Source organism: Sinohyriopsis cumingii, chromosome 10 (assembly GCF_028554795.1).
Source record: "Sinohyriopsis cumingii isolate HCF-2022 chromosome 10, ASM2855479v2, whole genome shotgun sequence".
Lineage (NCBI taxonomy): Eukaryota > Metazoa > Mollusca > Bivalvia > Unionida > Unionidae > Sinohyriopsis > Sinohyriopsis cumingii.
Window position 1 is genome coordinate 110,258,759 of NC_142970.1, and position 25,452 is coordinate 110,284,210.

Genomic DNA, 25,452 nt, shown 5'->3' on the forward strand with positions numbered 1-25,452 from the left:
GTTACAATGAAATAAATGAGTAGAGTTCGTTCCAGTATATGGAGACCCTTTTATTATTGCTAAGAAGGCAAATATGGTGGAGTGATATAGTTGAAGTCAGGCCCAAAATCGCTGTTCGACTGACCCAGAAATAGAATAGGAAAATAGTTGCCTGTATCGAGTGTTTGAGTTGTATTTATATTTTCATGGTGCGAAGTACTTTGCGCTACATAACGTAATCCTAACAAGGAGAAATCATGCAATGGTGAGCTAGCCATGGAATTTGTGAAGTTGTGACATTTTGTAGTCATTGATTAATTAAAGGAATATTGTGTATAGTCTTGGCGCTTTATTAGAACTTAGAAGTCAACAACGGCTGTTGTCTAGAAGTAGTTGCAAACATGGGAAAACAAAGGACTTGTTAAATTTGCTCGGTAAAGAGAGGACTTTAGATCTAACACTATTTCATAATAGAGATAACCGTAACTCATTAAAATTAATTGAGCATCTGTATCACTTACAAGATTGTAGTATGTTAATCTATTTAATATAAGGTAGACAAGATCATTTTCATTTTTCAGATGGACCTTCGGTACAAGAGCGTCTCCGGATCCGGCTTTAACGTCACTGTCCTCTTTGCTGGACTTTACATCGCTGAGGTGGTCCATTTCTACCACGTCCATGTTTCTTTCTGTTCATATTGTATATATATATATATATATATATATATATATATATATATATATATATATATATATATATATATATATATATATAGAGAGAGAGAGAGAGAGAGAGAGAGAGAGATAGATAGAGAGATACATAGATCATTTTGCAGTAGTTTCGCTTCTATGTGCTATTACATGAAAATAAAAGTTAATTTGTTGTGTGTATGAATATCTTTGTTCACCTTTGCTAGTTATTTTCTTAACCGGCCCTTATGGTAGAACGTAAATATATAAATAAATGAACACACACACACACACACACAGACACACACACACACACACACACACACACACACACACACATATATATATATATATATATATATATATATATATATATATTACAGACTCCGTCAGCCGCACCGTGGACTGAAAATATAAAGATCCAGATAGGCGGTGTATACCATGTGAACTCTTCAGACGCCCTGGCAAACTTCAGGACGTGGGTCAACAATAGGATTGATCTACCGGGTCATGATCACGCCATGTTGTTTACAAAGTATGTAACTACAAAGTCGTTGTAGAATTGATACTTTTTATTCCAGTTTAAACTATTGTACTGATGAATATGCAATATGTGTGTTGAGCTTTAATTATCAGAGGAGAAAATATAAAATTTTCATTGTTTTAGTTCTCCCTAATTAAAGACGAGTAGACACGATAACTCAGTTGGTGAAAGGTCGGATTGCTAATCCAGATTTCAGCGGATTTGATATTCTGGTTGACTGCCATGGCTTGTCCTTGGGAAAGACGAATATCACCCGCCTCCTTGGCATGATATAGCCAATCTTGTCTTAAAAATGTTGCTCAAACGAGCGAATCCACCATAAGGAAGAAACTACTGTAATGACAAGCGCATGATTTTTGTATAAAACTGTTTTCAGTCACTAGTATATCGTTTGCACTACAATATCCACCGATACCAGTATTACTAGGGTCAGATATGATCATGATTTTGAAACTGACACATAATAACGTTTGCCGAGTAAACAATACAGATTCCTTTCATTTTCAATTTCCATGATGGTCAGTACTACCATCCTTTCCGATCAAATTTCACAAATGCGAACATTTTAGGAAATTACCACACCAGTCTAACATAGTTCAGCAACAGCTGAACATGTATAACATTTTTACTGCTTTCTTGGTCAATATATCGTGATATGCATGACAATGTGGTACAGACTCCACAGGAACATCAATGTATTGCTCGCGAACGATGTGTAGAAAAGGCGTATAGATCTATTTCACTCGTAACATCTTAATCAAATAAGAATAAATTGACCAAATTTACATACGCACAGATCTCTTGGGACCGACTGATAAATGCTAGAATGAGACTGTATTCATATATCTTCTACTATTATCTAGCAAGGAGCATTGTCAGAAAGAAACTTGTTCTTAGTAATAATTGTGTAAAACTTTTATACAACTCAAGAAGACATTAGCGCATTAGTGAATCAGATGCAAAGCCATATGGTTATTCCTTTTCTTATGTATTTGAAATGTAATCTAGTCGATAAACTGCTAATGTAGGCAAACAATTCGACATGTTTGCATTACATTTTCTTTAACTTTTTATCAAATAGTAGGGTATGTGCACACTATGTTATTTGAAATGATATTGTTAAAGCTGCCGTTACGTGCAAAACGTCGCATATGCCAAATGATCCTGATATTACCATATCTGGAAAGATATTGGTCCAAAACATCTTTGGGTGCCATTAAAACTAGATAATATCGATGTTTCATCACATTATGAGCCGTGTAGACAATGATATATGAATTAATCCGATGTAGATTGGCGACATCCATGTCAACCGATTTCAGTCGAAAGCTGGAACACACTATATGATTACATCAACATTATAAACACAAGAAGCCCAAACCGCTCTAAGCTGGATAAGGTAAGCGATGGTTATGTGATACACTTATCTCATTTTGCGCTTGATATGATGCAGTACTCGGCCTAGCCTGTACGAATATTTTGTATTTAAAGACATAACTGACGTATATTATATTTTTATAATTCCGTGTCGTACGCTTGCCAATTAATAATGGATTCCGCAACAACCGGGTTAGTCTTCAGACTAAGTTCGGCCTTCAGAGGATTCCAGCGCCCCACATAATCACCAATATTCACTCGAGTCTTATTTTGTAGCCAATGGACGCTTTTTTTTGTCGCATATCAACTTAAAAAGCGGGCCTGACTCTCTTCATTCCGTATCGAATAAATTCGTCCACCATGTGTGAATGTTGTTGTGTTTTTTTTTTAATTAGTCAATTACGAAATTTGTCGAATGTTTGACATGACTAAGTTTGGAGCACTCCCGAAAAAGAACGGAATTAAGAAAGACTTCGGCGACTGAACCTCTTAATTCTAAACTAAATCTTTGAACATCGCTTAAACCTAACAGCTTGATTATTTCAAAAGAACCTATCATGTCAGAATTTTTGTCACCAAACCATTTACTTCCTTCGAGATTTAGCGACATTGGAAGAAGGGTGAATGTATGAAAAATGGCTGCATTGGGGCTTTAAATAAACGTAAGAGTAGATAAACACACTATAGGTGAGTGAGTGCGGAAGACAAAGGAGGCATGGGGGTTAATAAGTTTTATTGTAGTTAAAACGTGTCATGGGAATCATTACGTTAGAGTTTTCATTGAGTCTTAAATAGGCCCAATCATCATCATCATCATCATCATCATCAACAAGAAGAAGAGTTGACTTGATCATTGCTCATAGGCCATATGATCATTCCAACATGATCTTGGCTGTTAAATCTGGGTGTTGGTTAGTAGGTATGATTGTTTATCAGTAAATGTGTAAGTTAAACCTATGGACATTTTTAGCATTACCATTCGTCTTGTACCCATAGTGTCTTTTTGTAGTCAAAGCCAAAATATTAAGGATACTAAAGAAAATATAATATTAATTTTTAACATTAATATTCCTCTTGTATCCCAAGTGTCGTTTTTGTCACAACTATCACGGGTACAAAGGGATTTTCACAAGAAGAACTAATGTTAAATTCCCCTTTTTACCCCAAGTATGATGCAAATGTTAAGCATATGGACTAATGTTAAATTCCCCCTTGTACCGAAGGGTCATGCATTCGAGATGGTGACCGAATGATAATTTGTTTTGTATTCAGAGATCATTTTTGTACCTGTATAACCACATACTTACTGCTCAGGGGGTACGTGTAAATATTGTTATATTACTCGTGAAATATTTCCTTATATCACCTAAATAACGAAACATAAGCAGCGTAGATTTGCTTTCCATTACATATGCTTGAAGCAAATGGGTCTGTTTCTTCCTTCTGTGTCAATGGGTCTAACGATTGTAATGCTTTATCGATATAAAGATTTTCCGAAATTGTACAATAAGTTTAAGATATTGACTTTATTTGAGTCACATTTGTTCCACATATAATGCTTTAAATTTTTTTGTTGTCAAAATAATCATTGTTTTCATATGAAATTTATATTTCCTCAGCAAATCGCTTACGCGGGTTGATAGAGTCAACTTTATTGGCTCAGGGGTACTGCACACATATCGCAGAGCGGTCGAATACCTTTATGCATGTGGACTTTAGCCCTTTATTCTGAGTATGTCTGCATTCAAAGGTGAAAAGTGTTGCCTGGGCAAGCTTGCATACTTTTTCGGTAATAAACGAGATACTCAAATTTCAAATTGCACTCAATTTAGGTTTTCTCTCAACACGCATCTATCCCCAGCTTTTACATCGTTTTCAGATGCGACTTGTAATCAGACTTTCTTGAACACTATTTCACTTACGTGCACTAAAAGTTACACCAAGAGTGCATCTGGGCGCGAGTTGTGGAGCTGAAATGGCTTGCTGAGTCTAATTTATAAGATATCTGAAAAGACTTTGGCTAATACCACGATGTTGGATGATGTGTTATTAGCTTCATGTGAATACAATTTGGTTGCAAGCTGGTTGCAAAGATCAGTGAACTCCCACAAGTAGTTAACAATGAGCCACCCTTAATGCAGGATGTATGGCTGTTATGTTAAAAAATTATTTATGCAAGACACAGAGTAAGGTACGGGTTTTAAACAATATTTTAGAAATAAAGGGAGGATCGACTGGTGTTAAGCATATCTATATTGTGTATAACGTTTGGCACACGACTAAGAATTGCAATGAGCTTTAAATAAGTTGTTGACAAGTTCTATCTCAGCCTATATATTCAACCTATGGACACGTTTGGAGTAATTTCACACTGGACAGTTAAGTCAGGTGGGTTAATATTGCGACGTAAGTCACATGGAACAAGCTGTAAGGTTTGTCACGTAAGTGATGCTGTGAAATACAGTCGTTCGTAAGGATATGTATAGAAGATGATATACATAGTGAGTCCTGTTTTCCTATTATTCTTTAATATCAGCCTGCAGATGAACCTAATGTTGTGCACGGATTTTGTTTGAAACAAACAATTTACTTAAACCAGTGGGATTTCAAAATGCTCATACGACTAAGACAACATTTTGGGACCATTGTAAATTTATTGAAAGCGTTATGAATTATACTATTGTGAGATAGGAAGATCGTTGGTACTTCGACACATTCAAGGCTGTTGGCACTTATTTTGGACTTAAGATGAAACTTCAGGATATTCGATGATATTGGAACATCAGCACATTTAGACTCATAAATCATTCTGAACACTATTCGTTTGTCCTGAGAGCGAACTGTAATGATTAGTTTGGTTCATAATACTGTAAGTTCCATTTAAGGTTCATTTTTATAACTTAGAGAATTAACTTATTTGTTAAGGTTTGGTTTTCTGTTACTTAGTATAAGAATTGAGTCGTAACATTGATTATAAATTCCCATCCCTGTTGACTGAGGACATAAACAGTGCTAGTTTTAACGTTCAACGTTATTGTTGAAAATATTTTGTCAGAGTAATATTACAAAAATTCAGAATTATATACGTTTGTTGGACTCATGCTTACGAAATGTTTGGATAAACGAGAACATAAACAATGATATTTTACTAGAAGGAATCAGGGAACCTTACAATGTTAGAAATAATGCAGTTTCAACAAAACTACATATTTGAATATACAAAAGTCTAACGATCGCTGGACAGCTATACGTACAACCGTGCCATTTCATGGGAAGGATGCAAGAACACTTTAGTCTCACTTAATAAACAATTATGCTATTAGTCCAGTTTTCTTTTTCCTTATCAACCAAAGTTTAAACATAAACGTATATAATGCATTGTTTTCCCCACAGGTATGATTTGGAAAACGGAGGATCTAACAATAATTTGGGTATGTAATATTTTTCTTTGGACGACAAAGATAAATTATGTATCAAAGAATCTTGATGTCTCTGTATGTCTTTCTATCTGTCTCTTTCCGACGACTGCTTTAAAATGTAAACAAATATACAAAGAAATATATATATACATATATATATATATATATATATATATATATATATATATATATATATATATATATATATATATATATATATATATATATATGGGTGGTGGTGGAAGGAGCTAACTCGTGTTTGGCGACCATGAAACATTTTTTTTCCACTTTTCAAGGCCAGCGGGGGACAGGATAACGTACAAAACATTGGTTGACCACGTGAGTGTGAGGAGCTGGCATGAGTCGTTCACTTACACCGTTTCACTGCCGTAGCTCCAAAAAGGGGTTTGACCGTCTGTTGGTGGAGGGGGCGAGTGGGCTGAAGCAGTAAGTGAGCAAGTCATGAAATGGCAAAGCTGACAGCACAGAGAATGAAATATATTAGGTCGGTAGGATGTTATTAAAAACTATGAAGCCAAAGTCCACTTTGACCATGCGTCTATTCCCAGATACTTGGGTCAGTATTGTCATTAATTTAAAATCTAGCCGAGTTATCTGTTTGGAAACGGTCGCTAGATCATCAAAATCCAGTGGTGGGGATATAGTTATAATCGCGCGCTATACAAGACCTGGGCGTCCTACTGGTATTGACCTGTACGACGTAAAAATGTGTATTCTCTGATCGTAATGATATACAGCCTTTACCTTGCGAGAGAATCCGAGCCCGGCAATATCGAACCTTTGAGGAATGGTTGCGCAGTGAGTGGTTGTTCGCCCTAAAATGGTGGCGCCTAGGACACTTTAGGATGGATTACGAAAGGCGAGTGAAATGAGGTTCTGATTCTTCTTGGCGATAACAATAGCTTGAACTACAAACGTATGGAACAATGTTGGCTGACGGCTGCTGCTTTTCACCCCCGTCAAAAGACACGCATTGTATTAAAGACTCCATGAAATACACTAGAAAATCCGAGAAGATGGCAGTGATATCTATAGCGAAGCATCCAATGTCGCGGATGATGTTAGGGAGTAAACGGTTGGAAGTCTATCTCATGGACAATGCTGGACAACATTCAACGCGGATCCGTTGAGTTTGTTCATGGTGATCTCAGAGAAATTCAAAAATGTACATTCTGGGTCGTAAGTCTTCTCATGGTCGTTTGAGACCGCGGCAACCTACTGGATAATGAGAGTTCGTCAGGAGGGCTGGAACGTGGTCATCAACCGCGTGTTTGTCTTTAAAGTGTACAGGCTAGCTTGAGCCACTGCTACGAATAGCTCATCTTTACTCTACTATCTGCGTAGCACAGGCAACACTGGACCTAAGAGAGCGTTGAGTATGAGGAGCTACAGGTTATGCTCCCTGACACAAAACTAACACCAGAACTGGCCATTAGTAGTAATCCAAACAATATGCAGCTCTGAGGATGAATCGAGTATTGTTATCCGGACCTCGATGCAAAGCGGTAGAGTCCTTTTTTGAAGTTTCCCTACAAACATATCTATCTCACATTTCCCTTCGCGTTTCCTTGGGTAATGTTCTGACGTTTCACACTGAACTGCTGAATGTCTTTTTATTCGTAGACCCTAGCTAGGAGCCAATGCGTCGGCGACCTTACAGGATTCCTTTGTAGCTGAGAGCTCGGCATCTTTCTAACAATTTTAAACATCAACCAGGGCCAATGCTTGCTTTCATGTGTATGGCCCAACGTTGGATTGCATCAGAAACAAAAGGTCAACCCAGTGTACATCTTTAGAAGCTGAAACATCAATTTAGGGCCGGGGTAGTTTCGGCAGTGCTGGAATAAAAATATGCCACATGGCGTTCCGTTCCGCTTTCCCAACGGAATAATATGTTTTGAAACATAAAAGATATATAAATACCAAGAAAACAAACAGACTTTGTTAACAGTTAATGCGGAATTCAAAAGCTGAAGTGTTACATTCATGCAAAAGATGTCAAAGCAATATATGGAATCAGCTCAACCAGATTACATAAAATATGGAATACTATCAAATAATTAGAAGCTTTAGCATATAAGCGAGAGCATTTGGTCATTGGATTCAGTGATATGGAAGAAAACATATCATTGCTCGGTCAAAGAGAAGACATTTTTTTATTGTCATTAAAAAAGCAAAAACTGGACTCTTTAATGTAAAAAACATGGAGCTTGTTGTGGACAACCCATGGTGGAAAGAAATCAAACGGTTGAAAAAAAACAACATTGCTTGGTGAAGTCAAAGAAGAAATACGAAGAAAATCTGGAAGTCTACTAGGATTCTTGTTTGGCCAGCTCAGAAACCGGTTGGTAGGTCCATTGATCGTTCTGCACAGCTCACATGCTAGTCGGTCCACCGACTGTATTGTGCCAGCTCACGGCATTCTCTTGATCTGACTAGGGCGCATGGTGTAAACTTCGCATGGAGGCGTTGACTCGGGTTACTAGCACTGATACACGGGCGTGTAATCACAATTTAGAGTGGGGCGAAATTCACGTTGTGTTTAGAGATTAGAAACAGTGATTGACCGTCTGATCTCATTACACTATTATACATTTACTACCCTAATCGGCCCGAGAAAAAAATATTATTTAATCCTACGCGAATGCTGGCGGGAGTACGGAATACCGTGTTAATTCCATATTTAGTGAAATGAAGGAATCTGATCTCTTCTTTGACACCACCGCTGTTTTTCCAATAAACAACGACACCACGTAAGAGGTGCTTGTGTGCTGGAAGGTTTGCCCCACACAACCATGCCTATTAAACTTCTTTATCATGCTGATTGCAGAGAATCTATGTCTACCCAGACATCTGAGACCTGCAAGATTTTCGCCTAAGAAATCTACTCTGTTGTGGATTACTTGCGTCAAGAGCCAATCTTTGTACGGAAATGACAGGCGCTGTAAACTCGGTGGATGGAATCGATACCACACTCATGGCTGTATCTGTTGGCATATATAAAGAAAGAATACTATCGTACACATTGAATAATGTTTAGTTAAGCCTCCACTGATATTCAAAGCCTAGTCCGCGGATTACAGCTACCATCGCCTAGCCTGCACGTACCCGCCTCAAACCCTCTCGACTAAAATAGCCGGAACCTGCCTAATCTAAGAACGCTATCAATCTTGAATTCTCTGACAGAAAGTTATAGAAGGTCTGATAGACAGAATAGAAATTAATCTGGATTAATTAAGCTTCCCTAACCTCTGTGATAATACTGATCCTCCATACAAACCTTAACATTATAAACACTCCTCTTCCTGTTGGATATCGAGAAAGTATTATGCTTGGTATACTATGCCTGGTGTATATTTACAACCTCCTACGTGGTTTCATTTCTATCAGACGAATCCTGCGTGTGGATTTTACTTAAGATGAGTGTTCATTACTGTGTCAACGTGCGTATGTATGTATGTATGTATGTATGTATGTATGCATGTATGTATATTGTATATATATATCTATATATATATTATATGTATATACAAACATATATATATATATATATATATATATATATATATATATATATATATATATATATATATACATACAAACACACACACACACACATATATATATATATATATATATATATATATATATATATATATATATATATATATACACTATCTGTTTATGTATGTGCCTTTGAGAAAGATATGCGCTGTATGTGCGTATTTGAGATAGAGAGTGAGAGAGAGAGAGAGTGAGAGATAAAGAGGGCATTTCTCGATATACCAGTTTTGTTGCTATCATTTTATATACTGAAAAGTTGAACATGTTGGGAAGCATAAATTTCTAAATTGTATAATATTGGTGACATTTTCCTTACGTTTTGTGATCTACAGTTGATACAACTTACTTCTTCTTCAGGTTTAGCATATGTGGGTGCGACATGTAAAACATACAGCCAGTCAATAGTAGAGGACGAATTCAACGCTAGAATGGTGGCGGTATCTGCTCATGAGTTAGGACACAGGTACACGTGTCGGTACCGTTTCTTTGAAAACAATGAAACTTTGATTTACCAGTATATGTAACCAATGTTCTCCCCACATCGCCTAGATATTATATGATATTTACCTGCCCCTGCACCCCCAACTACACACCCACCCCTTATGCCTGCCGCTATATCCCTGGCAAGTTTCTGCAAGGACGTACATGGTATTCCCATGTTTCGCATACAATCTCATACAAATATAATATCTAGTGAGTATATTATATGCGAATTTGCCTAACAATTGTCTCGGCATTTCAGATTAAACCCAAACGAGAGTGAGTGGAGTGGGGAATAGCAAGCGCACTCCTTCGAAATTTATCTGGAGTACATCAGTAGAATTGTGTTTTGAATACACGACTTTGTTTAAGTCAAAGTGATGAAGTTTTAGACAGGTCTAATTCCTTGCATGATACTTGGTACACACTGTTCGTTTGCCTTTCAAAACATCACGTATGAATGTATGCATCCAATCAGCATTGTTATTAAGGATGACAGATGCTTTGCAGGATCGTTGCTCATTACTTGTTTGTAGCGATATCTGATTAAATGATTTTTCGTGGTACACTAAGCTACTTCATAAAACTTGATATTAGATTATGTATACATGCTCTCCAATGTAGAAGTAAACGGGGTTTTCTGGACATTTTATAATGATACATATATAATGTTAAACTCAGGAAAGAGGGTTTGTGGTACTTTATTGTTCTAAACAACGATGCATTTATGAGTTTTAGATGTGTTTGATATGAACTGTTTTAAAACAAACATATTTTCAGCGATTTCAAACGTTTTAAAATATTTTTCGATATATATTCTTTAAAATGATATACACTTTTCAAAGTTTATTTATATTTCCAAACTTTTCGAATAGTTTTGGAACAAACATTTTTAAAAATAAGTTTGCAAATTTTTGGTCGAATTTGTTTTCTATAAATATTACCAAACCAATAATAAGGTTTTTTTCACAAGCTTTATGCTTTTAACTTGTGGATATCTTTCAAAATTATTAAAGTATGTATGATATAAAAATATTATAAACGTTTGCTTTGTGGAACTTAAGGAATTTTGTATTGTAAAATATTTATAAAGAGAGTTACTAACGAATTTTGATCATTTTATGAAGGTTTTATCTCTTTTTATTGTTTTGTATATTTTCTCATTTGCAATTGTAAAGAGTTTGTGGGCAGATTTCTGAAAATATATGTTACTGAGGAACATTAATGCATTTTTCCCATGTAAGGATTTTCCACGAAGGGAACATTGACACAGGCCCTTTTCGTTTTACAAAACCCAGCCAAACAAAAGGGTAATGTTGGATGCATGATTTCAAATTTAAATGTATGGAAATATTGAATGTTATTTAGATGTTGACAGAGACGTAAAATGTTTGACTGAGTTGTGTATCCAATTAATACATTAAGTAGAATGAATGTATTGGCAAATTAATGAATTACATAGCTTAACTTTCTCGTGCGGTAAGTGTAACTGGCAAAGTGAAAAGTACGTAGATTAAAGGTACAATAGTGCAGCTGAGGGTGAATTTTCCTATGATTGTGTTGTGACATTTGTGTTCATTAACTTATTAGATACTGTGTGAAAGGCAATGTTTGATTAATATGAACTACGTAGAGTTTCTCTTTATGAAATATGAGCGCTCAAATGTCTTCGTACATAGCGTAACGAATCTACTGTCTCCATGTTGCAATTCACTGTCAGCAGTGATCAGCAGATCCCGGGAAGAATGAAGATAACTAAATAGGCATAGGTATGTGCTGTATTATGTGCACCGAAGTTGATGACGTAGCATAAGACTACGCTTCCAAGCCGCGCAACATGTTAATCACGTGAGTAAAATATTCTACTGTTTCTGATACATTTCCTATTTACTTTCCATTTTGAGTATTGAAATTTAAATAAAACTAATCTTTATACTTATCTTCAAATAGCTATTGTTGCACGAGAATGATTTAAATTAACGTGCTTTGCAAAGTATTGCAAAAAATCCAATCATACTCGATCTTTTATAGTCGTAGAAAGTGACATTTCAGATATGTTGAGTGAATTTGTACATTTTGTACAAAATACGTATTATATATTTATTCCTTAGGCAAAGTCCCAATCTCAATCTTGCACTTGCCTTTCACAATGAACAGCATTTTTGCTGAAAGTTCGTCCCTACTAAAAGTACCCAAACATCCTTTGTATATGTGTACAGTGCCCTGATGGTTGTTTTCATCCTCAACAATCTTGGTATATTGCTGATCAACAGAGTATAATTTTTCTCAGTTTCTGATTCAAGTAAATAAGGCTAACATTTGTTTAGCGGGATATATTCCTGTCAATTGTGACCATTAAATGCGTATGTTATCATGCGTTTCATCTTTTCCGTGTACGTGATTTCCCATATTAGAGAAATACGCATACATTTCCTAATAATTTTTTGTCTTTAAAACGCCTTAAAATCTACCTCTCTGTAGAATGATATTTTAAACACAATTTGATATTTTGTTCCTTTACTTTTATGTAATATATCATTACAAATATATTCACTGTGTGCTTCTTGTTTCTCAAAACGTTATCAAAATCATCATTAATAGTATCATCCCCATGTACTACATAAATGTAATCAAACGGAAGTACTTCTGCGATTTTATATTTCAGATTTAGGTGCCTTAACAGAATATCTTCTCATCCTCTTTTGCCAAATCGTTTAGATAACCTGGATGTCTTGGCTCCTTCTTTAATAAAAGGTTTCGGGGCCATTTTAAGAGCTTTTCCATTACTTTACTTAACTTCACAGGCTGTTTAGCAGCCTTTCGTACCGTTGGAACTTTTGTCTTTTTGCTTTGGCTCCTTGTTTGACTACTTGTTTACCTTACTTGGCAGAGTGTTTTGATAAAACTTTCCAGATATTATTTTATATATTGAGTTTTGTTCTGCCATTTTCGATCATATTATTATATAATAAATAACATGGGAAAAACATATACAAATTTTAAAGAAATATTTACTGAGTCATTTATTATAGTAATAGACATTAATAGTTTAATAAAATTACCACGTTTTATTTCACTAGGAAAATATTATACAGGTGCAGAATATTAAAACATAATTCATAGTAAATGGCCTTATGTTAGATGAAGAAATACTATTGAGTTTCAATTAATGTGTTAATTGGTAAAAATACAACACCGGCAGTAAAACAAAGTTGAATAATTTGATTGCAAAGATGCTAATTCTTGTTGTCATCAAGAATACCTTGTTAGATCTTTATGATGGATAGGTTTGTGTCAACAGTGGTTGTTACCAAGGATATAAAATGTTAAATAAATATTTTGTTTTCATGCAGACAAGTGGAGAAATATAACTAAAGATCAAAATATGATATGAAATATATAAAAATGTATTAGATGATTAATTGAATGTCGTATATGTTTAACTACAAAGGGAATAAAAACACAATAGTGTGTAATAGTGCAGACAATTAGTTAACAGTCATTTACAAAATGAAAAAGATCGATAACGTTTTCTTATATTTTTTAAAGTGTTTTAACTTTATGATACCAATATTCAGATACTAAACATAACAATAACAACGAATTTTGCAAAGTCCGAATCCTTAAAAGACTAATTTTAGAGCGTTCATTCAAATATTGCAATATAGTCTTTATTATCATTACAAAATTATACGTGTGTAAATGACCTATCGTTGTTATTTTCAATCCAAAGCTTATCCAGATTTAGATTTATGATCTGTTCTTGGGTAAAAATATAGTATCGGTCACATATATTCTGTTTATTATATTATATTTAGCTCTTTATACAAATTTGTGATAACATTATATCTGCTGGTTTACAGATAATATAATATAATATAATATAATATAATATAATATAATATAATATAATATAATATAATATAATATAAATTATCAGTGCAATTGTTGTTACATTAAACAAATATCTCTAATAATTTAAAATTGGATGCTGCTAAATGTACAACAAGCAGGAAGTCAGAAATATGAAGAAAGAATTGAATGAATACCTTCAACGTGGTGGTTTATTACAGCATGTTTTCACGGAAATACTATACCAGCCAGAGACTGATGAGCCAGCCGACCCACCACTATCAAAGGACATTAATGGCATCAATATCAGCCCACCTACCCAAGTAGAGGTCAAGCATCCATCAAAACCATGTAAAGTGGCAAGGTACGTCGAATTGATTCCCTACAAGCTGAGTTTCTGAAAGCTGATATCACCACAACTACAAATGTGCTGGCTGACCTCTGAGAAAGATATGGGAAAATGATATTCTCCCACAGGACTGGTGTAAAGGCCTCATTGTTAGGCTACCACAAATATGACCTCAGCAATTGTGACAACTGGCGAGGGATAACACTCCCATCCACCCCCAGCAAAGTTTTCGGCAGCATTCTTCTCGGACGGATTCATACAACCATCGATGATAAACTCAGACAGGAACAAGTAAGGTTCCGCAAAGGAAGAGGATACATAGGTCAGATATTTGCTCTACGCAACATTATTCAACAGTGTCGTCCTCTTTACATCAACTTCATTGACTTCAAAACGGAATTTGAGAGTACTCACCTCGAGATTCTATGGAGGATTATTAGAGCCTTCGGAATACCACCCAAAGTATGCAAACTCTTTGAGAAGTTTTATGAGCACTTCGAATGCATCGTTATCCTTAATAACACTCTTACCGAGTTGTTCAACACGAAATTTGGTGTTAGATATGGTTGTTTCCTCTCTCCTATTCTGTTCCCCATCACCATCGACTGGATAATGCGTCAAACAACATCTGATCATGCCAGAGAAATCCAGTGGACACTCTTCTCAAACCTTGAAGATCTGGACCTTTGCTGATGATATGGCTGTCATCGCATCAATGCACTCTCATCTTCAAGAGAAATCTGACAGACTCAGAATCTGACTAAACCGACTGGCGTGTATGTCAATACAAAGAAAACAATAGTAATGTGCACAAACAAAGCAGCTACTCCTCATTTTACCTATATATAAAGACGTGATATAACAACATTTTCCTGGAGATCAAATGGCTCGGACACCTCATGAGGATGCTCCAAGAACGGTTACCCAAGGTAGCCTTCCAAGGGACACCATCTGGCAAGCGTACATTTTTACGGCCAAAGATAACCTGGCGGAGGACAGTGATGACCGAGATGGAATTTCCTTGGGCGAGGCACAAGCCATTGATCAAGACCGACCTAGATGGCGGAAGATAGTTGCAACCTTATGTCCCATGCGGGATGAAGAAGACTAGTTGTAGTTATACGTAAATGTTAAAGAAGTTACACATTAACAATAAAAATTTGTTAGTGCAAATGAAGCAGTAACTCAAAAGTACATAATAATAATGTCACCACTTTTGTAACAAACTTAATTGACAACCAGTTCTAAGGTCTTGACGAAAAAGAACAGAAATTACATTATATTTATTTGTTAAAACAGCTCATACAATGACTAGAAACTGGGGCATTTCTATGAACACTGACCCATACTTATCGGTTGCTCCAATATTAGAGCAATAAGAAGAAAATAAGATGAACTAATTGAAACACCAACTAATTACACCAGAGAATATTACAACAGTGTAAGATTTGAACAGATATGTTGATGTAGATTTGTTATCTAGAGAAACTTTAGAAAAGCCTTACATATTGATAAGCAAAAGTGTTGACGAGATATCTGTTAATGTACAAAACTCAATACATGTAGCTGAGTTCTAAAGGAAATCCACTTCTATAGATCTGCATTTGAACTATTTCGTGTAATGGTAAAGGGATATGATCGAGTCCCAATAAATGTTAGACATTCAACATACGTTATACCAAAATGGGATATCAGAAAGAAATAAACAGGAGATAAACAGATAGCGGTCTGAAAATAAGCTATGATTCCAATGAAAATAATTTGTATAAATTGGAAGATGATTTATAATTTCAGTATGTTCTATATTGACCTTTATAGATTATTTGAATAAGATTTGAAGCATATAATAATGATAGTAACCATGTCTAAAGAAAGAAGAGTGACTATGATTTTGTTGTTCTAATATCGAAGAGAAAGACTATCAAATATTGTTAAAGAGGTGAATCCTTACATAATTACATGACACATATTGTTATGATTATGTGGATAATGTACTAATCAACAAAATGTACCAGTTAACACGTATACCAGTTCGTATAAAAACCAGCATGGAGAATAGATTTATCTAAACAGCAACATATTAATATTATGTTTCAATATAAGAATACACTCTGAGTACGTATGTATGCATGCATGTATGTATGTATGTATGTATGTATGTATGTATGTATGTATGTATGTATGTATTTAAGCATGTATGTATGTATGTATGTAGGTATGTATGTATATATGTATGTATTTAAGCATGTATGTATGTATGTATGTATCTATGTATAGATGGATGAATGGATGGATGGAATGAAGGATGTATATATATATATATATATATATATATATATATATATATATGTGCATGCATGGATGTATGCATGCATTCACAGAATTGGAAATAACGTCGTATTGGGCAAGATACCTAACATGAAAATCATAGCATACAAAGTTGTAGGAAAGTCTATCGAAGTAACTAAATATCAAGTTGAACAATAAGCAATTCATACAATGTTACCGAAACAAATATTGAGGAGACATTAAAACCAAACTGCCATTAGAAGTGAGAGAAACTATACAGAATTAGCGATGGTAAAAATAAGGCAAACATCGTTTTGGAAAATACCTCTAAGAACGTATTAAAGTAAAATTCAATAAATATTTTATTTAATATAATGCGTGGAAGTGGAATAAAATAATTGTAATTTTATGCAATATTTATTTATCTAGCAGATGTCAAAAATTATTTTTCCATGGTCTTATTTATATCTCAATTATGCCGTTTGCTTTGGGGATGTGCTTGTAGATTGCATGGGATCTATCAATAAGTGTTTGCAATCCTTAATATTAATACTTATAATAAAACTGTTTGGAGAAACTTCTCTTAGGAAGGGTCGATTATGTGTGTTCTTTTTCGATGTGGGTTATTGTGAAATATGTCACGAGCGCGTAGGAAATAGTTTTGATTTAGAGCCATAAGGGTAAATGCCCTCATGTCAAAATCAGTCCGTAGATATGTTTTATGTTGTGATTAGATATAATTTCCGAGGAAGCATTTATTTTGTGTATTCGTTAGAATTACAAAGTGCTCACTGAACTAAAATATAACTGTTGGATTATTGCAAATTTATTCAAAGAAGTTTTGTGCAATGTTAACATTAATGATAATATTAAGATACATAAAGACTATTGGCACATCAGCTTATTCGCTGATCTGGAATTCATTCCGAGCACTCGATTCTTTTGGACCTTATTTATGAATTTTTATGATTAGTTTTGATTTAATTTACAATATTGAAAGTTCCGCTTAAATTTATAGAGAACTAAATTATTTAACTTTTACAAAACACGTCGGATTTGCTTCTTTCTATTACTTAGTGTATGAGTATGGATTGGTAGCAACATTTTGTTTGTAATTTCCCAATATATAATTAGTCCAAATTGTGTATATTGAGTATCTACAACGTGACATCAATATGGAAAGCAATCAAATTGTCTTAGGAACTAGAGAGAGGGATAGTGTTCTGTTACCACATGAAGCCGTTTTTGAGATTTCGTGGAAATATTATGAAACTTGATCATGTATATTTTAATGCAAATGAGAAAGTTGAATTAGCAAATAGTGACTGGTCTTTATTTAGATCTCCACAATTACTTTTAGAGGACAAAATTATAGAAGATCATTACATTTGCCACTAACAGTTAGTATCATTTTCAGATGATTATAATTCTTTAACTGCATGAAACATTTATTGACAATTATAGCGGTACAGGATTGGCAGAGCACAACTTCTTCCTACTAGTGGTGCTATAACTGGGTCAATGTAGAGTCTGGTATTAGGAAGAAACAAGAAATTATATCATTGTATTTAATATAATATAATGAAATACGATGTAACACAATGTGTTTAGATTGTGTTTACGAAAAAAATCTAAAAGATAAATTAAGACAAACAAGACCCACCTCAGGTAGTTTCGCTATGGCTTGACGCGTCCCAGTTAAGCGTGAGTGATAAATAGAGGTGGAGAGAAATGCAAATTAAAAGTGATATGAAAACAAAATACAAAAAATTCAGAAAAACGCCACAGTTGTCATCGACAATTATCAACTGCACAATTAAATAATAAAAAAAACAGGGTTGGTTTATTGACCGTTTGTATGCTGGATTAGCAGGGACAACGATTTCTAAACTTTTGGTAAAATAATAAATTACCAGGAACTAGAGTAAAAGGTTAGCCGAGGGACTTTATCTTTACCAGAAGAAATCCACTAATTTAAAAATATACAGATTGAAAGAATTATACAAATAAGATAGATAAATTTAGAAGAATTGTAATCAAAGATACATAAAAGTACAAATCCAAACGAAAACATGATTGCTAATATTGAAGAGTCTTTTGAAAGAAATGGTACACTAAAGGTTACTATTTATAATGATCCAAAATAAGATGACATTGAACATTTTGATTCATTTGGGCTACCCCAAGTGATATTATTAAAAGTACATGTTTCAAAATATAGTAGCGCACATATACAACATGTTGATTCAGTTATTGTGATTAATAAATAAGCCATCATTATAAGGTAATCAACCAATTAAGATCTTAATTTAAAGTATTCACATTTAATGAAATATTTGTGAAACAGTATGTAACAAAAATCGTGTAATTTAATTATATAATGAAATCATAACGTTAGGAATACAAGAAATGTGCAGAGAAAAACCGTGAAGCTAGATTAAAAACATAACTGTTAGAAAAATCACGAGAGGTGTATGAACAATATGTGGGTGTATGAAAATAAAATGTCTGCTTCCAGAAAGGTGTTATAAACTGGTATAAATATGAAATCATATTATTAGGGATGTTCGAAAAGAAAAATATACAAATAATTTAGCTACTACCCTCTATAAATAGGGCTGTGGTATATTAGAAGTAATTATAATACGTATTCACATTAAAACAAGATTTTGTCATACAAATGTGGAGGAAACTGGACATTGGTAAGACAATTATGCCAATATTGCCAAAGGGTGGACTGACCCTGCATTATTCCAGATACTGTTTTTCTGGGAAAGGTATATCGCATGCACCGTGACAATTGTTATAAATCGAATTCTAATAACGAAGACCATTGGGACAAAATGTGTTGGATTAGTTAAATGACACAAGGTAGAGCTCCGAGCTAAAAATGCAGCGAAGCGAGTCGCCGTAAGGCCTATTATCAGCGCTAAACACTTTAGGGTTTCGCATATTAACAAAAATGAAAGAAGACGTAGAACGTGTCAATGTGGATGCCACAGCTAACTGACAATTGCATAAAACAATTATAAGAAAAAGTTTCTCAACCCCGTGTAATAACTGATAAAATATAATATATATGGACTGCTGTTGAGTTGATATGACAAGATTAAGTAAATGGAATAAAGTATAAACATATCTTTTAAAATGGTATTTTAGTGGTATATCATCAATTAATGCTATGTGCAAGATCTTTACCTCTACTGTACACAAGCTTGTATACGAACAGACTAAAAGTAATTATATTATTGACGAAGCAAAATATTGCTATTCGGGGATATTCTGCTTGTGGGATAATTTCTCTGGTGTTTATATATTATTTTCTTCTTTCTCATTATTCCCGCTATTGAAACGAGGTCAGACGGATAACATTCTTTTGCGTACAAGGGCACAGCTACGTGGAACGAATTGTTCATTGAGCTTAGACACAAGGACACTGTGATGTCTTTCAAGAGTGCTCTTAAAACTCACATATCTTGACTGCAAAAGCGGAATTAAAAACTTAATAATGTTTACTTCCTAAATTATTTTCAACATGTTTTTTCAGTAATTTCATCGTGTTTGTTTTCTTGATGTTAATATGATGTTATTTATTAAATAACATTGTAAAGTGCTTAGAGTTTCTAATGATTAGGCGCTGTACAAAGTCCACAATATTATTATTATTATTATTATTATTATTATTATTATCGTTGTTGTTGTTGTTTGTGTTGGAGAATCTGGAAATAAATGCTCATATTCGCATGTTAACTATCAAATCTGTTATGATCATCTTTACTTGCCAAAGGAAAGTTGGGTACATTAGTTGTGTAGATGCCGTTAAAATATTCGATACTGTGGTAAAGCCTATAATAGAGTATGTAATTTGGGGATACACGTAATGAGACTGCATTGAAAGAGTTCAAAACCATTTCAACACACACACACACACACACATATATATATATATATATATATATATATATATATATATATATATATATATATATATATATATATATATATATATAGATAGATAGATATGTATATATATATATATATATATATATATATATATATATATATATATATATATATATATGTAATGTGAATAGTTATGTTGCCCATGGGGACTGTGGCAGACTACCCCTGTGTGTTACATATTATTATATGTGTTTTAAATATTGGTGTAAATTGATATGTATGGATAAAATCAGACACCCTGCAGAATTCTACAAACGGTCAAATCATTAGATGATAATTGACTTTGTTACATGGGCATCAGCTGTGAGGCATTTTGTTATTTAGCTATGCATTGACTTTGTATGGCTATTGCAAGATGTTGAAAATATTAGTGTATATATAAAAGCATGCTTTCAAAGAGTGAGAGATTGTAATAGCCAAACTGGTATTGTAAGATCACGCGGTCGTCAAAATGTAGGTATTAGCAAAATTATCAAACATTATTAAATGTTGAGAAGTATAACTCCATACGTTTACATACTGATCCCCCTGCTCTTTTGAGATTCTGATGTTCTAGTCATACACTTTTTATAGAGATTGGTAGACATGTTGGTTTTTACTATATTATATCGCTGGTATTATTTTTGTTATCGCACTGATTTGGCATTGGTAGAAGATGAATAACATGCATTTTTCATTTATAAACATTATCAAGATCGAGATTAGATAGTATTTCTTAGAATAACCAATTTCTAGAAAAATGTTATGTCTTTAAGTAAACACAAAATCTTATTTTTTTTTAAGGTTCAATTATTTACATTCCATATATTGTGTTGACAAGGAAATGCAAGTTTTATTACAACGTAATATATTTACGTTCCATATATTGTGTTGACAAGGAGATGCAAGTTTTATTACAACGTAAATTATTTACATTCCATATATTGTGTTGACAAGGAAATGCAAGTTTTATTACAACGTAAATTATTTACATTCCATATATTGTGTTGACAAGGAGATGCAAGTTTTATTACAACGTAATATATTTACATTCCATATATTGTGTTGACAAGGAAATGCAAGTTTTATTACAACGTAATATATTTACATTCCATATATTGTGTTGACAAGGAAATGCAAGTTTTATTACAACGTAATATATTTACATTCCATATATTGTGTTGACAAGGAAATGCAAGTTTTATTACAACGTAATATATTTACGTGCACTTCAGGTGAAATATTTTGTCTTTGTATATATTATTATATTAAGGGTCGATGACCTAGATTGCTAATTAAAAAGCTTGAATCTTGAATCTTGAATTAAACGTTATTGATATATTTAGTAAATATGTTTGGAGCACAGAATTCATAATAAAACTGTATCAAATATAACCAATGCTTCTAAAGTCATCACGAATGCGAGGAAGCATGAGAAATTGAACAGCGTAGCAAAGTTTGCCATAAAATATTTAGTAATTAGTTGCCTGAAAACAATATTTCAATGTACCACACTTATAATGGAGCTTAAAAGTGTGACTGTTGAAAGTTGTAACAGAGAATAAAATATAATCTGGAAGCACGTCACATAAAACAACAGAAATAAGTATTTGGTAGTTAATAGAAATGGTAGGTCACTCTAATACAACAAAACATATGAACACTAAAATGGGTCATAAAGGGACTAGTTTTAATGGATCATAAAGGGACTAGTTTTAATGGATCATAAACAGGCTAGTTTTAATGGATCGTAAAGGGACTAGCTTTAATGGGTCATAAAGGGGCTTGTTTTAATGGGTAATAAAGGGACTAGCTATAATGGGACATAAAGGGGCTTGTTTTAATGGGTCATAAACGGGCTAGTATTAATGGGTCATAAAGGGACTGGCTTTAATGGGTCATAAAGGGGCTAGTTTTAGTGGATCATAAAGGGACTAGCTTTAATGGTTCATAAAGGGGCTTGTTTTAATGGGTAATAAAGGGACTAGCTTTAATGGGTCATAAAGGGGCTAGTTTTAATGGATCAAAAAGGGACTAGCTTTAATGGGTCATAAAGGGGCTTGTTTTAATGGGTCATAAAGGGACTAGCTTTAATGGATCGTAAAGGGGCTTGTTTTAATAGGTAATAAAGGGACTAGCTTTAATGGGTCATAAAGGGACTAGTTTGAAACAAAACAAACATTGTCTATTTGAATTTATATGGTGATCGAGGTATATCAAAATGTAAGGCAGGCGATATCGTGAGAATTTCACATAAAAGGTCAACATTCGAAAGAGGATATACTCACAACTATATCAAGGACATTCTTAAATAACAAATATCATCTAGAGAAATCCAGTTGCTTATGAAATAAAAGATATGATATAACAAATTGATGGAACCTTTTATTTTCAAGTATTACCGAAAACAAAGAAAACTTACTTGAAGGAAATTTACTGGCTTTTGCAAAATGGAAAGGATGGGTTCACAGTTTAATACAATGACGCTATCAATAGATATTTACAATATTTATTTTATCGTGTAATATTGAAAGATTTTGTGATCCTGATGTTTTACATTCACATTCAGTTTTAAGTAACAGCAATCATATGAAAAGTGCATTTTTTCATGTTGTATAATTAGCCATCAATTTACCTGTGTTACAGTAAAGAAAAGTGTCTATATAAATGGTCCTCTTTGTGGAGAGTCCTTGAATGGGAGGCACGCTTTAGTGGGCATTCGTAATATATACTTTCATATATATATATATATATATATGTCAAGTGAATTGTAAATAGGAATACACACTGAATATAAGTATGAACTGAGCTATAAAAATAAGCATAGGTTGTTAATCTTTGCATTCATATTTTAAAATGAGAAATTTATAACGATATTCGAATGCAACTATCTAACTCTCTCTCTCTCTCTCTTCCATATACCATCACGACTAAGCACACATCACCAAAAGTGATGCTATACAATCAGTGGTATATATACTTGTGCGTAGCAAACACACTCGCATTTCGACCTAGTAATTAATCCTCATTCTAACGATAGAAAAATTTCGACCTATTAATTAATCCTCGTCTAACGATAGCAACATTTCGACCTAGTAATTATTCCTCGTCTAACGATATATATATATATATATATATATATATATATATATATATATATATATATATATATATATATATATATATATATATATATATATATATATATATATATATATATATATATATATAGGTTAGTATCATCAAGCAGTCTTCTGTAGAATCCAAGGCTAGTATTATCCATTTACATCTGTTAATTTAGAAACAATATCACCATGCCCTAAAACCAATGACCTAGAGAAACAATATTATCATATGTTAGCTAATCACTTTCTAAATAATTTATTTTGAGAATTTGAGGCCCAAAATATTGAATAAATACTTGTGAAAATCAGTCATGAATATGTAGACTGCATAAATGCTTTGAACAAAAATGTATTATTCTTTCCGGGAATAAACATACATACATACATATATATATATATATATATATATATATATATATATATATATATATATATATATATATATATATATATATATATATATAACGTTTTTGAAAAATACATTCAATATTTCTTGAGCGAAAATATAAACTAAGTTGGAAAAACATATTTTAAAGTTTGAAGAAACATGTAACAAAATAACTGAAATCTCCCAAATCTATTTTTAAAAATACTTAACAATTATATGACCCCATACCCCTCTAAAACGCATAAAAACATCATTCTTCAGGGTATTCAAACACTAAAAACTTATTATGAAGCACCAAAAACACCCTAATATGATCAGTAATAGTAAAATATCCAGATAGTCCCATTTACCACTATTCCCTACTACATAAATATTAAGTAAACTTTGTGTATATGTATTTATATGAAACAATCAAGTTTCTGATTGATCTTGACTTCTTTTAAGTTATTTCCATTAGGTTTTCGCTATTTCTGTCCTCTACTGCATCTAAATGGAGACCCGGGAACTCATTCTTAGGACATGGGATTCGTAATCCAAAGGTTTGGGTTAGATACTCGCCCAAGTCAGCCATCGGATGATTTCGAATGTTTATGAGAAGGGCCTAAGCTTCCATTTCATTGCAATGATATAGCCATTAATGTTTTATAAATGCCGCTAAAATCAACAAAAAAAACACAAAATCGAAAGGAATCCTTCTTCTAAAAATGAAGATAATTTTGAGACAAGAAAAAAATAATTTGAACATAAAGATAAAATTTTTCAATCTTTTGAGGGTTTGCCGTTAACTATTACAATTTGTTTTCTTCAGTTGTGCTTATTTACTACTGATGAAGGAACAGCACCACACACATTCCACACATACAGTATTTTCCCAGCTCCGTTTTAAAACTTTTGTACAAACTTCTTTGGAATCCCGCGCCTATCAAAGCCTGGTTGGCTGTGTCCCTGTGTTGATTGTTTTCAATATTCTTATTGACACAAAGCTTGACATATCCTATGGTCTTATATGTCTCTCACCCGATTTTACGTTTCGGTAATAGCTAAAATAATTTAAAAAGAATTAAGTAGCTCTTATTAAAGAACACCTGTAGGAAAATAGAACCATTGATTGTACAGCATAAAGAGTAGCTGAGGATTGTATTCCTGTAGTAATGTTTGGTTTATCATGCTAAGTTTTTACCGCGGTGAAATATGATCCTTTGTTTCTTGAATATAAGTCTTGTCCCATTTTTATAAAGTTCAAAATACAGAACAATTTTGTTTCTGCGTAGATAAGGTGGTGAAATCTTCCGACATGTATGATGTATTATCAAGGATCATTCCATAGTGTCATAATAACTTCCCGTAAATATTGTCCAACACGCTATGGCACAAGATTGACATACGAATATGTGCAATTAGGAGCTTTTCCACCAAAAAAGTGAATGTAGT

The 25,452-nt window shown here is 33.5% G+C and overlaps 1 protein-coding gene across 1 annotated transcript in view; it reads left to right on the top strand.

Annotated features, from left to right (window-relative positions):
* LOC149791015 (uncharacterized) overlaps nt 1-25,452 on the top strand; it is an 85,851-nt gene that overhangs the window by 34,807 nt on the left and 25,592 nt on the right. Inside the window, exons 7-10 of the mRNA XM_089972889.1 lie at nt 561-638; nt 1,055-1,206; nt 5,986-6,023; nt 9,954-10,059. Of these exons, the coding sequence (XP_089829015.1) occupies nt 561-638; nt 1,055-1,206; nt 5,986-6,023; nt 9,954-10,059 (374 nt within the window). The remainder of the gene's footprint in view (nt 1-560; nt 639-1,054; nt 1,207-5,985; nt 6,024-9,953; nt 10,060-25,452) is intronic.